Source organism: Diplotaxodon limnothrissa, linkage group LG18, assembly GCF_057381915.1.
Source record: "Diplotaxodon limnothrissa isolate DT_005_m linkage group LG18, D_limnothrissa_male_GT1.1, whole genome shotgun sequence".
Lineage (NCBI taxonomy): Eukaryota > Metazoa > Chordata > Actinopteri > Cichliformes > Cichlidae > Diplotaxodon > Diplotaxodon limnothrissa.
The window spans coordinates 34832034-34847191 of NC_140613.1; the positions used below are offsets into that span (position 1 = coordinate 34832034).

At 45.1% G+C, this 15158-nt stretch overlaps 2 protein-coding genes across 2 annotated transcripts; one reads left to right on the forward strand and one right to left on the reverse strand.

Annotated features, from left to right (window-relative positions):
- The first annotated feature begins 2382 nt into the window (after nt 1–2382).
- Nucleotides 2383–5814, forward strand: LOC146614051 (uncharacterized). Its single transcript, XM_085376959.1, has 11 exons — nt 2383–2578; nt 2695–2837; nt 3006–3150; nt 3247–3290; nt 3433–3462; nt 3776–3820; nt 4607–4645; nt 4823–4843; nt 4945–5089; nt 5270–5344; nt 5702–5814. The coding sequence occupies exons 1-11, from the start codon at nt 2383–2385 to the stop codon at nt 5812–5814; spliced, it is 996 nt and encodes a 331-aa protein (XP_085233085.1).
- A 3218-nt stretch (nt 5815–9032) lies between these two features.
- On the reverse strand, nt 9033–12920 carry LOC146614052 (uncharacterized). The gene is made up of 2 exons (XM_085378616.1): nt 11919–12920; nt 9033–9080 (listed from the first exon to the last, which is right to left on the reverse strand). Exons 1-2 carry the CDS (start codon nt 12918–12920, stop codon nt 9033–9035), a joined length of 1050 nt encoding a protein of 349 aa, XP_085234742.1.
- Nucleotides 12921–15158: the final 2238 nt, after the last annotated feature.

The window sequence follows — 15158 nt, forward strand, 5'->3', positions numbered from 1 at the left end:
AACCTAGTGGACTCATAGACGCATTCATGTCTATATCGGTGAGATCTGCCCTGTAACCGTCTTCTCTGTATTTATGCATCTCTTTTTTTAACATTACAGCAGAAATTTGAAATTGGTCTCATTCACTAATTGTGCACTATTTGACATGTCCATTCAGTCTTGCCAAAATCTAAGTGTGCTTAGGCTGTCAAAATGAATGCTTAGTGCTTTCTTTCATGATAAATTCTGTAAGAATATATGATTGCAGTAGAAAGTAGAAATTACCGTAAAAATCATAATTAGAACAATGATTACTTGTTTTATTTTTTCTTGTTCAATGCACTAATTCATGAATATTCTTTAAAAAATAATGTCTAGAAATGTAATGATCTTTTTGATTTCATTTCTTGACTTGAAAATTCAACTAACTATTGTGTACTTATTTCGAGAAATCTATAGTCCAATACTCAGAATAAATTTAATTTAGGTTTATGCATTAAAAGTGTTTTCATTACAGTTAACCCAAAATGTTTGTATTCCAACACTAACCTTAAAAAGAGACCAATAAGATTATTATTAATATTAATATGAATCAAGCATTTATTATTTGTTATAACTGAGGTAATTAAATGCTAAGGGATAAGATAAAATGGATGATAAGATAAAAGGAATAAAATGTTATTTTGGTAATCATCACCCTCAAGTTGTTCTAAACCTATTTCTTTGTTCTGTTGAACACAAAAGAAGATATTTTCAAGAATGTTGGTAACCAGTTTCTTGTCCCTACTGACTTCCATAGTGTTGTTATTTCATACTATGTCCATACTATGTCAATGGGGACCAGCAACTGTTTGGTTATCAACATTATTTTGTTCAAAAGAAATTCATACAGGTTTATAAGAGTGAGCAACTTAAGAGTGAGCAATTGATTAGAGAATTTACATTTTTGGTTGAACTGTTCATTTATGAATTTACAAAAATGCAAATTGAACCACCAATCATATCATAAGACATACCTTTTGACATTCCTTGATAACATTCTGAAGTTCTTCTTCTGCAACCTTAATTCTGAAAAAGAAAATATACAATAAAGAAAATAGAAATTGCTTATTGCTATATTTGAACTCTAAGTGAACTGCTATTAACACGATAAAGATGTGATCACTTATAAAGATGTTTATTGATCAGTAATAAGCAGATTAGACATAGCCTAGCTACATTCCCTGTTTAAAAGAGCCAACTCCAACTCCAGATCATTCATTTGGGAGCCAGAGTACCTTATGGTATGGTAATTTATAAAGATCATTTTTTCCTTACAATTTTCATTGTGGCTATTAATTACATTTGATAAAATTTACTTAGAATGATGTTTATACCATTGTTTTAAGCAACTGCATGTCCTATTTTTACAAGAACATAAGCTGAAAACACTAATTGAAAATCCTTCAATGCTATTCTGGAGTATTAAGCCCCAAATGTCTATTACACATTGGCTTTGTTTATTCTTGATAAAAAACAAACAAACATCTTAAGCATGCAGTGGACAATTATTTGCCACTTTGAACGATTACATAATTGTGGCATCCTTAGTGATTGCCACTAGATTTATTGATTGTGCGGCCCTATGGCATTCGTTAATGTTAAAGAGTGAGGGATATTACATTACCAACACACCTTTCTTTTTGTGCCCATCTCCGTTTGGTTCTTGAAGGAATTTCCTCTTCAGGATCAGTTAGATAACGTTTATACGGAATCCTTTCAGGAGGCTCGCTCATTTTGACTCACACGTGACCTGTTGATGACATTAAAATCACATTGAAGAAAACATCGAGGATTGTAAAACAGAAACTGCAACATATAAAATAAATGTAGTGAAATATATGCTTACCGAGCAGTTTTCCAGGGAGTTCGCAAAATTTCAGCGTCTTCTTCCGCGAGCGTCTGCACACGCAATGGAGACCTTAACAAAAACTTTAAAAACTTAAACGTAAAGTCCCAAAAACGTCCGTCTTTGTACGTCACAGGATTAATCGAAAAAAAGGTACTTAAAACAATATAATATGTTTTTTCTATGAAATCTATGCTCGCCAGAGATTATTCAAAAAATGCAGCGTCTTCGTTCTAGATCTGTAGGTTGTGTGAAAGTGTAAAGGTTAATGAGCGGAGCAGAGTATGCGCATGCGCGTTGCCATTGTGCTTTTTATAAATAAAGATAAAATAAAAAGTAAATATTGAAATATTCCCAAACATGTGCAATGAACGCGCAAAAAATATTAATAATAGTAATAAAAAAAATTATTAGTTGTTGTTTCTTCCCCCCCCTCCCCCCCTTTTTTTTTTTAAATATAACCGACGTTTGAGGCGCGAAAGGCCGATATACAGACGGGAAGACACAAGCGGATAATGTTCGCGTTAATTAAGTGGTCGGAAGATGGAAAGTTCTCAATTCTGCCGACTGAACACATTCGGGATTTTGATGAGGAGGAATACTTAAACGGTTTGGAGGAAAAGGACATTTATTTGGTGGAGTGGCGACAAGGCGCCAAGGAGCCAAAAGGCGGGTGGCCGGTCTATGAAGCCTCCATCATTAAGCTAGCAGGTGCCTTTTCTCCAGTATAATATTACTTTATTGTCGCTTATTTGTTAATCAAAATATGTAACTTAATTATATTATGATGTACTTTAGCCTTTTTTATTATTATTCTGCCTCCTCAGAAAGGGAAAAAACTTTGCAAACAAAGCTTAAGGAAATCGAAGAACAACTACCCAAGCCAGAGGTGCTTAAGAGAAAAAGTAAACCTTCTATGAAACTCCTTGAGGCCACAGAGGTCACAGACGAACCGGCAGCTAAGAAAAAGGTGAGTGTTTCGCCGCGTACACACACAGACATATATACTAATATATATATATACCTGTTTTGTGTATATATATATGTATGTGTAACCCCCCCCCCCCCAACATTTTGAGATCATTCCTTCATACAGAAGGTGGCTTTTAAAGAGAGAGTTTTTTGTTTCATTTCTTAGGCATACCCAACAGACCAACAAAACGATCTAAAGTTATGGAATGAAAAGAAACTTGAACATCTACAGCGTGTCATTAATCAGTTGAGAGAAGAGAACTCGAATCTAAAAAGAGAGAACGATAGGCTGAAAAATGAAATACTTGAAAGTAAGTACTGTACTATTGCATGTTTTATGTGTGTGTTTACACTTGTCATATACAATAACTATCAAAACCTATTCACATTTAATTTCACTTTCACAGAAATCCCACCTCTCCTTCAGGCTACACAGCATTTAATTACCAAGGTTAGAAACAAAGCACAGTTATCCTTCATTAATAATCACTAATTACAATGTTCCACATTTCCTTGCCTTTTTAATCATTTTGAGGCCTTTTGGAGTTTTTTGGGGGTTGTTTAGCAGTAATGTTTGTGCCTATTTATTTTAGCCCATGAAAATGAATGCAGATCTTCCTGACGTAAGTAAAATCTAATTAATTTTTTGTCATTACCATTAATTTTGTTGCTTTGTTGTTTTTGTGCAGTTTGCAATCATATAAACCTAACAAGCATCAGTCAGCAGTGTGCCTAACCTAAACAGATTCTTGCTTTATTCACATATGTAGTTATATGTACTTGTACATTGTACCTAGGGTTGCGACGACTTGGCACCGCCCCATTGTTGTGACAGCCCTGATTGTACTTGTACACTGCATCGGAACAGGGAACAGTCTGCCACATTAATGTATTTTTAAATGACTTGTTTCTAATACATCAGTTTTTCTCTTACAGATGTCAAAGTCTCAACCTGATGCTGCCCTCCCTCATCCTCCTAAAGTAAGTATTAGTTGTTGTGGTTTTTTATGCAGTGTCTGTGTCACGTGATATTATGTCACATGCTAAGCATAACTATTGAAATAATAACTGTTTTATAACAGATTTTCCCAAACACTAGCTATGTTTGTTGTCATTCAGACCAGTACTACTGGTTAGACATTGCTTAATAAGGATTGTGTTTTTTTAGCTGCCATCACCAGTGTGTGAATGGGTTGATGACTGAATGTGTAAAGCGCTTTGGGGTCCTTAGGGACTAGCGCTATACAAATACAGGCCATTTACCATATAATTGATATTCCCGATTAATTTCTCATCTCTGATTGAATGCCTTTGTTTGTTTGCCTTTTTTTGACCATAACAAGACATTTTTGCAGGATATATATGGTGAATTTATATGCATAGATACAGTCGTAGTGCTTGACACATGCACAGAGCAGTAGATGGACTAGTAGGGAAATAATTACAATCATGATGTTGATTGCTGATGTCAGTATATATATTTTAGAGGAATGTTTTGTTTTTCACCCAAAATGAACTATATTCTTCAGAAGAGATTTTTTACCCCACTGGATTCTTATATATTGTTGTTTTTTTTGCTTGTTTGTTTGTTTGTTTTTTCTCCAGAACATGTATGCTGTACCTATTTACTTGAATTGTATAGATATACATGACTTACAAGGTTTAGATTGTTGTGCAACATTGTCACATTCTGATATTTATTCAGTGGTTTTATGGCAGTCAATGTTATGTGTATTTTTTTTAATCTTTAAATATTCTCCTTTATAGGTGCCCAACTCTTCATGCAAAGCGTCTGGGGATTCTAAAGTAAGTATTTTTGATTCTGCTTTGTTCCACCGCGAAATGTCAATCTTTCTTATTAAAGTGTAAAGACTCAATCATCTAAGTTATTCTGAGTTCTTCCTTCTTTCATTTAGTTTACCAGTAATACTCTGTCTGTAACAACATTGTTGACTTCATATGTATGTGTTTATTTATTTAAAGGGTTCCAGTGATGCTGAATATGTAAGTAATTTTGCTGAGAATTTAGGTAGGTGCAAACTCAAATGTGTTTTTTTAAAAACAATTTATATTGAAACACTCTTTTTATGTGATTGCAAACACAGGTGGAGTTAGCACATGCTACAGGGGTAAAAATTCTGAAACATCAGTGGGCTACTGCTCTTCAGGCCCAAACACCCACTTCAATGGTGCGTGTTCTTCTGATGGCCGTCTTCCCACTGGAGGTTTTGATCCAGAGCAATTTAAAAGGTAAACAGCTTTGAAACTTAGTTCCAATGGTTAGCTAATAGTATTTTAAAAAGCCTACTTCTCTGTCACCAGTTTCTTTACCAAAAAGCATAATATTGTAGTTCAAATGTTTAGATGAACAAAGATCAGATTTTTGGAAATTTAACTAGCCAGACACTCAAATGTTAATGCTTTTTATAGGAGGACACAGCAAAACAGACATCGGCGCAGAGCGAAGAACTGCCCTTGATAAAGAAACCATGACAGCCATATATAGTAAGTGAAGACTGTGTATCTAAAATTGCATACTGCACAAGTAACTCACTTTGCAACAATAAAAATTGCACAGATAGGTGATGAAGCATTGAAGTGGTTGGACTCAGACAAAGAAGGTCAACAGATTGAATGATGGAGAGTAAGGATAGATGACCAAAAGGGGTGTTAGTATTACTGTAATGTGAACTGGATAGACTTTCCATCGAGGGGGGAAAAAAAGGTAAAATTATGTGGAAAATATATCTATATCTCTATAAACGGAAATATCTGTTTGCTAAATGAAGCTAGCTAATTTAAATCATGTTTTTATTTTAACTCTGATAAAAGTACTAGAACTGTGACTTTTGTTTGTTACAGTGGCGGTAAGGAAGAGGTTCCCCAATGTATCCAGAGGGGCTTTGGGGATTGCAGTCAATTCAAAGCTGGGGGAACTCAGACTGTTGGAAAAGAAAAAAAAAGTTACATTTTAAATATGTTTTATGTTCGTACACACCCACATATATATATCTATATATATATATATATGTGTGTGTGTATTCCTCTGCTTGTTATTGATCAGTAAACATCTTTGAGTGATCACATTTTTATTGTGTTAATAGCAGTTCACATCAAATTCACAGTATCGTTACTTATAAGTGTTTGTTGCAGTTGCATTTTGTATAGTAAAATGTATGTATATATATGTGTGTGTGTGTGTATATATATATATATATATATATATATATATATATATATATATATATATATATATATATATATAATTTTTATTTTTTAAAAATTTTACAATTTTTAAGAATGTTATGAAAATAAAGTTGTATAATGTATGTTCCTAGCTTGATTTATATGCTGTGTTTGTTTTAGATATCAAATAAAGATTTTCAGTTGTTACATGTGAATGTGTTTTCTTCGACTGAAATATATGAAGGGTAAAATATATTTTTGAAAGATTTTTAATTAATTTTCAATTATATTTTGAAATATATTTCAAAATATACAAAAATTGGCCAAAAAATATATGCGCTAAAATACATTTCAAAATATATTTATATATTTTGAAATGTATTTCAAAAAATATATTTTGAAATACATTTCAAAATATACAAAAATTGGCCAAAAAATATATGCGCTAAAATACATTTCAAAATATATTTCAAAATATATTTTTTTACCGTATGGGATTCAGCTTTAGTTGGTGTGACGTCCTGCAGACGTCAGGCGGGGAGTATTCTGTCCCTCCTGTTATTTCTAAGGTATGTTTTTTATAAGTTTGTTATATGGCGGGTCATAATCATTCGTTCTGTAATTAACTGTTGCAACATGTCAGAAAATATGTTTATTCCTGATCTTGTCTGGGCAGAGCCTGCCATCTAGTGGGTTGACAGGGTAGCACCATGTTAGAGCGCAAGCAGTGGTTTTCTCCCAGCGCTCGACAGGGAAGGTCCATTTGGCTGTGTCTCTGTAAATTCCTGCATCTGACGCCCTTGAAAAGGCATAATCTGTAAGTGTGGCAAAACGGTTTATTGTTCCCACTTATTAGTACCTTGTTCAGCAAAGTAATGAGCTTCTTGTGTGTTTAGCGAGTTTGTTACATTACTAGCACAAGCTAGCTGTTAGCCCTTTGTTTAGCCTGCTAACATGAAGCATACCAGCATGTGGTGTTAGCTGTATTTCTTACCATCTCTGTATCTCTTGATTGTGTAGTGACTGTTTACATAAGTCAACAATAGTTAATGTAATCTTTGTGTATTTGTATGGAGAGTGAATACACTGTATTCTGTTTCTGTTATTACAGTTTTACAAAAAAAAAAGGAAAATAAGGATCAGTAAAGCTCTGAAGAATGCCACGCGGTCTCCTGAGTGTTTACTGAAGCCATTTAATGTTTAGCTCACTGCATAAGCTGGATAGAGACGTTCAGCTGAGGGCAGAAGAGTAAAAAGATTGTCCACGCATCAAGTGCACTGCCAGGATCCTGAGACACTCCAGCGACAGCAATCATGTCCAACCACGGGGACACCTCACAGCTTTCACAGCTGGAAGTCAGGTCGGAATGCAGATCAGCAGCTTCACGCCGGTCAAACAGCTCAGCAGCTTCACGCCGGTCAAACAGCTCAGCAGCAAGCCTTGCTGCAGCACGAGCACGAGCTGAAGCCGAAGCTGCTCGAGCAAGAGCAGAATATGCCAAACGCCAAATAGACATGGAGGTCGAAAAGGCCCGGATGGAGGCAGCGCTAAATGCTCTGAAGCAGGAGGGAGAAGCAGAAGCAGCACTTGCAGCTGCAAGGGTCCTAGAGGCTGCAGTTCTGGACCAAGCAGAGTCTGTGAAGCCACCAGACATTCCTGCCACAATAGCTGCGGCTGTCAGCCGCACTCAAGAGTATGTAGATACCCACTTCCACAATAACACTAATATGGAAGGTGAGTCAAAACACAGTAGAGAGCAAAAATGTGACTTAGACAACACCCACACTACAGGGCCGGACATATCAGCAGCAGCTGCGCGTGGGTACCCCCCCAGTTCTCCACCCGTTTGGCAGCCCAAACTTCCACCTCCCCATTGGTCCAACTATGTTGGAGCAGCCAAACCACAACGACAAGCAGATGTATCAGACCTCGCTGCCCTCCTCTCGCGTCGTGACCTACTGACAGCAGGACTGACAGTGTTTGATAACAAGCCAGAGACTTATCTAGCATGGAGATCTACGTTTCACAATGCCACTGAAGATTTAAACCTAAAGTGCAGTGAAGAACTTGATCTGCTCACTAAGTGGCTTAGTCGGGAGTCTCTCCAGCATGCTCTGAAAATCAGGGCTGTCCATGTTAACAATCCAGAAACAGGTCTTCAGCGTTTATGGCAAAGGCTAGACAGGATTTATGGCTCATCAGAAGTTATTGAAGCTTCTCTGTTCAAACGCCTAGAGAGCTTTCCCAGAGTTACTCCGAGAGACAATCACCTTCTACAGGAACTTGCAGATCTCCTCCTGGAACTTGAAGCAGCAAAAAACGAAGGATATCTGCCAGGCCTCAGCTTTCTTGACACTCCAAGAGGCATAAACCCAATTGTGGAAAAACTCCCACATACCCTGCAAGAGTCATGGATCAAACAGGGGTCCAAGTATAAGAAAGAACACAGAGTGCACTATCCGCCTTTCTCCTACTTTGTCCAGTTCGTAAATAGCAATGCTGAAATGAAAACTGACCCCAGCTTCATCCTACAAAATTACAGCACTGGGCACATGAAGATAGAAAGGCCACTGGTGAGACAATCACATTTTAGAGCCCCGCTAACAGCAAACAAAACACAGGTTGGCACACCCAGCAACAAATCTAACACTCACTCTCAGTTCCACGATCAGGACCTGTTTAGAGCGCAATGGAGACGTGTACAGTACCTAGCCAACGTCTTCTGGGGAAGATGGAGGAGAGAGTACCTCAGCGGGCTACAGGGTCGTCGCAAGTGGAGGGCATCAACGCCCAATCTACAAATTGGAGATGTGGTCCTGCTCAAAGAGGGACAAGAAAACAGGATTGACTGGCCACTAGGGCTAGTCACAAAGACCTTCCCCAGTCAAGATGGCAGAGTAAGGAAGATCAAAGTCAAGATCATCCGCAGTGGCGAATGTAGAGTGTACCTGAGACCCATCAGTGAAGTCGTCTTGTTGGTACCTAAGAGCTAAGTCTGAAAGACTCTTAATATCCTTTGTAATAGTGGGATTCAGCTTTAGTTGGTGTGACGTCCTGCAGACGTCAGGCGGGGAGTATTCTGTCCCTCCTGTTATTTCTAAGGTATGTTTTTTATAAGTTTGTTATTGTCATGGTTCGTTGTGTGGCAGGCAGGAGAAGGACCCAAGATGCAGACTCACAGACACGGGGATAAACTTAAACACAGCTTTAATGCTGGCACGGCAGAACGTAGGAAATACAAAACTAAACTGGGAAAACTAAATACAAAGCTCGCCAAGAAACACAGGGAGGAACACACACAACATGAGGGAGAACGCGACGCCGAACAGAGGGAGACTCAGACAGAAATACACAGAGGGTAAACGAGGAAAGTGGGCACACACGGGGAACACAGGTGACACTGATAATCATAACGAGACAGGGCGGGGTGAACTGAACATGACATGTACAGGCACAGAGGTTCAGACAGGAGGAGAGAGAGCACGGGGAAACACAGACGTAACGGGCTGGGGAAACATGAAACAACCACAAAGGGAGACGAGGGCTCATAAATACATAGAGGGCACACAGGGGGGAGAGAGCCATGAAGGGAAAACACTTAGGGAACAACACAACAGGGCAACTCAGAAAACATGGCCTAAATAAGGAACAAAATACAAAAATACATGAAAACTAAGAATACTGGGCCCACATGGCCCAGGACCATGACACCACCCCCCCCTAAAGGGCTGGCTCCCGACAGCCCAAACCCGAGAAACAAAAACAAAAACAGAAAACAACCCACCCAGGGCGGGGGGCGGGGGACCAGGACGGAGGGACCAGAACGGGAAACAAAATAAACAACAGAAAACACGGGAGCACATGACCATAGTCAAAATAAAGTTCAGGGGGCTGACCCAGAGCCCACAGGCACCAGAGTTCACGGGTCACACGGTCGGGGGACCGACCAGGCGGGTGGCACAGGTGGCAGAGCTGGTCCGGAGGCCGGCCGCGCGGGAGGCAGCGGCGGCGGCGAAGGAGACGACGGAGCAGTTCAGGAGGCCGGCCGCGCGGAAGGCAGCGGCGGCGGCGAAGGAGACGACGGAGCAGTTCAGGGGGCCGGCCGCGCGGAAGGCAGCGGCGGCGGCGAAGGAGACGACGGAGCAGTTCAGGGGGCCGGCCGCGCGGAAGGCAGCGGCGGCGGCTCTCCAGTGTCAGGCGTACTGGCCGAGGCCCGGTGGGCACAGGACCAGTCGAGGCGGGACCAGTCGAAGCACAGGCTGAGGCTGCAGCGGACGAAGACTCTGAGGCTGCAGCGGACGAAGGCTCTGAGGCTGCAGCGGACGAAGGCTCTGAGGCTGCAGCGGACGAAGGCTCTGAGGCTGCAGCGGACGAAGGCTCTGAGGCTGCAGCGGACGAAGGCTCTGAGGCTGCAGCGGACGAAGGCTCTGAGGAGGCTGGGCCAGACGAGGACGAAGGCTCTGAGGAGGCTGGGCCAGACGAGGACGAAGGCTCTGAGGAGGCTGGGCCAGACGAGGACGAAGGCTCTGAGGCCGGGCCAGACGAGGACGAAGACTCTGATGCAGCTGGACCAGGCGACGACGAGGCGGTCGCAGATGGCGGCTGGACAGGCTCCTCGGGCCCTCCAGCTGATGCGGCGTGAGGCTGAACGGACCCCTCGGACCCTCCAGCGGAGACAGGAGGCTGAACGGGCCCCTCGGACCCTCCAGCGGAGACAGGAGGCTGAACGGGCCCCTCGGACCCTCCAGCGGAGACAGGAGGCTGAACGGGCCCCTCGGACCCTCCAGCGGACGAGGTAGATGGCGGCGTGGGAGCCGCGGAGTCCTGGATGAGCTCATCCGAGCTCCCAGCAGGAGCTGATGCAGAGCCAGAGAGATTTGAGACCCCTGGCTGGATGTTAAGCTGACCAGCGGACCGTACTGCTATCGGGGCCTGCGCTACAGGCGGCACTGGAGCTACTGGGGCCTGCGCTACAGGCGGCACTGGAGCTACTGGGGCCTGCGCTACAGGCGGCACTGGAGCTACTGGGGCCTGCGCTACAGGCGGCACTGGAGCTACTGGGGCCTGCGCTACAGGCGGCACTGGAGCTACTGGGGCCTGCGCTACAGGCGGCACTGGGGCTACTGGGGCCTGCGCTACAGGCGGCACTGGGGCTACTGGGGCCTGCGCTACAGGCGGCACTGGGGCTACTGGGGCCTGCGCTACAGGCGGCACTGGGGCTACTGGGGCCTGCGCTACAGGCGGCACTGGGGCTACTGGGGCCTGCGCTACAGGCGGCACTGGGGCTACTGGGGCCTGCGCTACAGGCGGCACTGGGGCTACTGGGGCCTGCGCTACAGGCGGCACTGGAGCTACTGGGGCCTGCGCTACAGGCGGCACTGGAGCTACTGGGGCCTGCGCTACAGGCGGCACTGGAGCTACTGGGGCCTGCGCTACAGGCGGCACTGGAGCTACTGGGGCCTGCGCTACAGGCGGCACTGGAGCTACTGGGGCCTGCGCTACAGGCGGCACTGGAGCTACTGGGGCCTGCGCTACAGGCGGCACTGGAGCTACTGGGGCCTGCGCTACAGGCGGCACTGGAGCTACTGGGGCCTGCGCTACAGGCGGCACTGGAGCTACTGGAGACTGAACTGAGGGTGGCTGCGAGGGAGCTGACTGAACTGAGGGTGGCTGCGAGGGAGCTGACTGAACTGAGGGTGGCTGCGAGGGAGCTGACTGAACTGAGGGTGGCTGCGAGGGAGCTAACTGAACTGAGGGTGGCTGCGAGGGAGCTAACTGAACTGAGGGTGGCTGCGAGGGAGCTAACTGAACTGAGGGTGGCTGCGAGGGAGCTAACTGAACTGACCTGGGAGGAGAAACACGAGCAGGAAAAGGAGCAGGCTCAGAAAAAACTGTCCGAGAAATGGCAGGCTCAGGGTGCCGGTGGCGAGAGTGCCGCTTCTTTTTATCCGTGGAAGCGGGCGGGGTGAGCGGTGGAAGTCCCTGGCAACTCCGGGGACCCCCAAGAGCCAGTCGAGTCCCCCGGAAAGAGCGCTCGTCATGATCAGGAGCGAGCCACGGCTCCCTCCCGAACTCTTCCACTAGCTGTGCGCCTGCGGCGTGCTGCTGCCCCTCGTGATCGACGTCCAGGACCCCCACAGCGTCCGCGGGACGCTTCGTGGAGGGCGAGACAGGACGTAGCAGTGCGCGACGGCGGCGCTGACGCCGGTTCTTTCTGGAAGTGTGTACGATGGATGCTGGAGCCACCGAAGCAGAGGGTGATGTGGCGGCGATCTCCTCGTCGTCCGCCCACATCCTTGCCAGAAAAGAGGCAGGCGAAGTAAAGTCTGAGCAGTGTGGGGAGGGCGAGCGGCTGGTCCGAGGCGGTGCAACAGGTGTGAGTTCCTCCTCTGAAATGAGCCAGGGCTTCCAACGAAGCTCGTCCTCCCGTAAGGCTAGCAATACCTGCTGTCGCTCATCGTCGTCGAAATCTGTGGCCTCCACCATCTCGGTGCGCTGGGCTATGTAGTTTGACAGTGGCGGAGACGAACTGTGAGTTGATGGCGGTGCAGCGGTGAGCCTCAGAGTCCCTACTCTGACTGCCTCCGGCTCGCGAGGCAGCGGCAACGACAACCGTTTGCGGGTCGGAGTCGTAGGTGCGGAGGCGGCGTTTAACACCCTCTGGGCCAGCGTGCGGGCGCGAAGCTCCTCCTTCAGGGGGGCCAGAGAGTCGAACGCCTCAAAAAGCTGGGGAAACCGCCGGAGCTGTGGCGCTCGCTGGAGGATTGCGTCAATGGCCGCCAACCCGGTGGACACCACTCTGGGGTCCGTGCACCCACAGATGCGCGTCATGAGCCGGCAGAGCCGTTGCAGCTCCTCCCCAATCTCGTCCGGACTGTCCGCTGGGTCTGACATGGTCAGATCGTACTGGAGGTCCGCGGAGGGGTTGTGAACTGCTGGGTCCATGTTGTGGTCGCGTTCTTCTGTCATGGTTCGTTGTGTGGCAGGCAGGAGAAGGACCCAAGATGCAGACTCACAGACACGGGGATAAACTTAAACACAGCTTTAATGCTGGCACGGCAGAACGTAGGAAATACAAAACTAAACTGGGAAAACTAAATACAAAGCTCGCCAAGAAACACAGGGAGGAACACACACAACATGAGGGAGAACGCGACGCCGAACAGAGGGAGACTCAGACAGAAATACACAGAGGGTAAACGAGGAAAGTGGGCACACACGGGGAACACAGGTGACACTGATAATCATAACGAGACAGGGCGGGGTGAACTGAACATGACATGTACAGGCACAGAGGTTCAGACAGGAGGAGAGAGAGCACGGGGAAACACAGACGTAACGGGCTGGGGAAACATGAAACAACCACAAAGGGAGACGAGGGCTCATAAATACATAGAGGGCACACAGGGGGGAGAGAGCCATGAAGGGAAAACACTTAGGGAACAACACAACAGGGCAACTCAGAAAACATGGCCTAAATAAGGAACAAAATACAAAAATACATGAAAACTAAGAATACTGGGCCCACATGGCCCAGGACCATGACAGTTATATGGCGGGTCATAATCATTCGTTCTGTAATTAACTGTTGCAACATGTCAGAAAATATGTTTATTCCTGATCTTGTCTGGGCAGAGCCTGCCATCTAGTGGGTTGACAGGGTAGCACCATGTTAGAGCGCAAGCAGTGGTTTTCTCCCAGCGCTCGACAGGGAAGGTCCATTTGGCTGTGTCTCTGTAAATTCCTGCATCTGACGCCCTTGAAAAGGCATAATCTGTAAGTGTGGCAAAACGGTTTATTGTTCCCACTTATTAGTACCTTGTTCAGCAAAGTAATGAGCTTCTTGTGTGTTTAGCGAGTTTGTTACATTACTAGCACAAGCTAGCTGTTAGCCCTTTGTTTAGCCTGCTAACATGAAGCATACCAGCATGTGGTGTTAGCTGTATTTCTTACCATCTCTGTATCTCTTGATTGTGTAGTGACTGTTTACATAAGTCAACAATAGTTAATGTAATCTTTGTGTATTTGTATGGAGAGTGAATACACTGTATTCTGTTTCTGTTATTACAGTTTTACAAAAAAAAAAAAGGAAAATAAGGATCAGTAAAGCTCTGAAGAATGCCACGCGGTCTCCTGAGTGTTTACTGAAGCCATTTAATGTTTAGCTCACTGCATAAGCTGGATAGAGACGTTCAGCTGAGGGCAGAAGAGCAGATGAGGATCTGAGAGGGCAGGAAACAGTGGTGATATGGAGCAGGTCACACAAATAGGAAGGCGCAGATTTATGGATACACGTGTACGTGAGAAGTAAGGGAGGCCAAATAAGAGGGAGTTGCAGTAATCAATACGGGACGTAATAAGACTATGGACGAGGATGGCAGCAGCATGGGGAGTAAGGAAGGGACGAAGTCGGTTAATGTTACGTAAATGGAAGAATGCATACCAGGTTATGTAATTAATGTGAGACTGGAATGAGAGAGTACTGTCAAATATGACACCCAAACTCTTAACCTGAGGGGAGGGAAGGGTAGGAGAATTTTTAATGTTAATGGAAAAACTGTGTTAAGATAGAGGCCGTGCCAACAAGTAAAAGTTCTGTTTTATTACTGTTGAGTTTAAGAATTAGAGGAGAACCAGGACCTAATCTCAATAAGACAGTTTGAGAGGGAGGTAGGTGGGAGGGATGAACTGGGTTTAGAAGAAATGTAGAGCTGGGTGTCATCGGCATAACAGTGAAAATTGATATTATATGTATATTATTGAGTACTGTTAAAAGGTAAGGTGATATAACACAGTGGTAAACATGTCGCAGCTTTTTTTGAAACGTGTTGCAGACATCAAGTTCAAAATGAGTGAAGATTGGGGGTGGGCGTCCAGGTACACACCGGCTCACTCCTTGGCGGCCGCTTATCGGGGCCTGGAGCCTGGGGCTCGCTCGGGCCCCTTCGGGGGTGGGGTGCCCCCGGCCTCTCGGCCTGGGGCTCGGTCACTCAGGCACAGCTGGCGGCCGGCGGAGCTCACGGGCGCGTCACTGCAACTCCCCCTGGCTTCTGCTCCGCGGCTGCTGAGTGAGCCCTCATCTGGGACTCTCCTCAGCTCTTTCTGGGACAGTGGCGCAGCTGCCCCTCTGTT

Excerpts from the sequence above, each read along its gene's own strand:
- LOC146614051 (XM_085376959.1), top strand. The coding sequence starts at position 2,383 with ATGTTCGCGTTAATTAAGTGGTCGGAAGATGGAAAGTTCTCAATTCTG. Across the intron at positions 2,838-3,005 it reads AACCGGCAGCTAAGAAAAAG|GCATACCCAACAGACCAACA; the intron begins GTGAGTGTTTCG and ends TTCATTTCTTAG. Across the intron at positions 4,646-4,822 it reads AAGCGTCTGGGGATTCTAAA|GGTTCCAGTGATGCTGAATA; the intron begins GTAAGTATTTTT and ends ATTTATTTAAAG.
- LOC146614052 (XM_085378616.1), bottom strand. The coding sequence starts at position 12,920 with ATGTCAGACCCAGCGGACAGTCCGGACGAGATTGGGGAGGAGCTGCAA. Across the intron at positions 9,081-11,918 it reads AGCCTGCCATTTCTCGGACA|GACGTCACACCAACTAAAGC; the intron begins GTTTTTTCTGAG and ends TGACGTCTGCAG.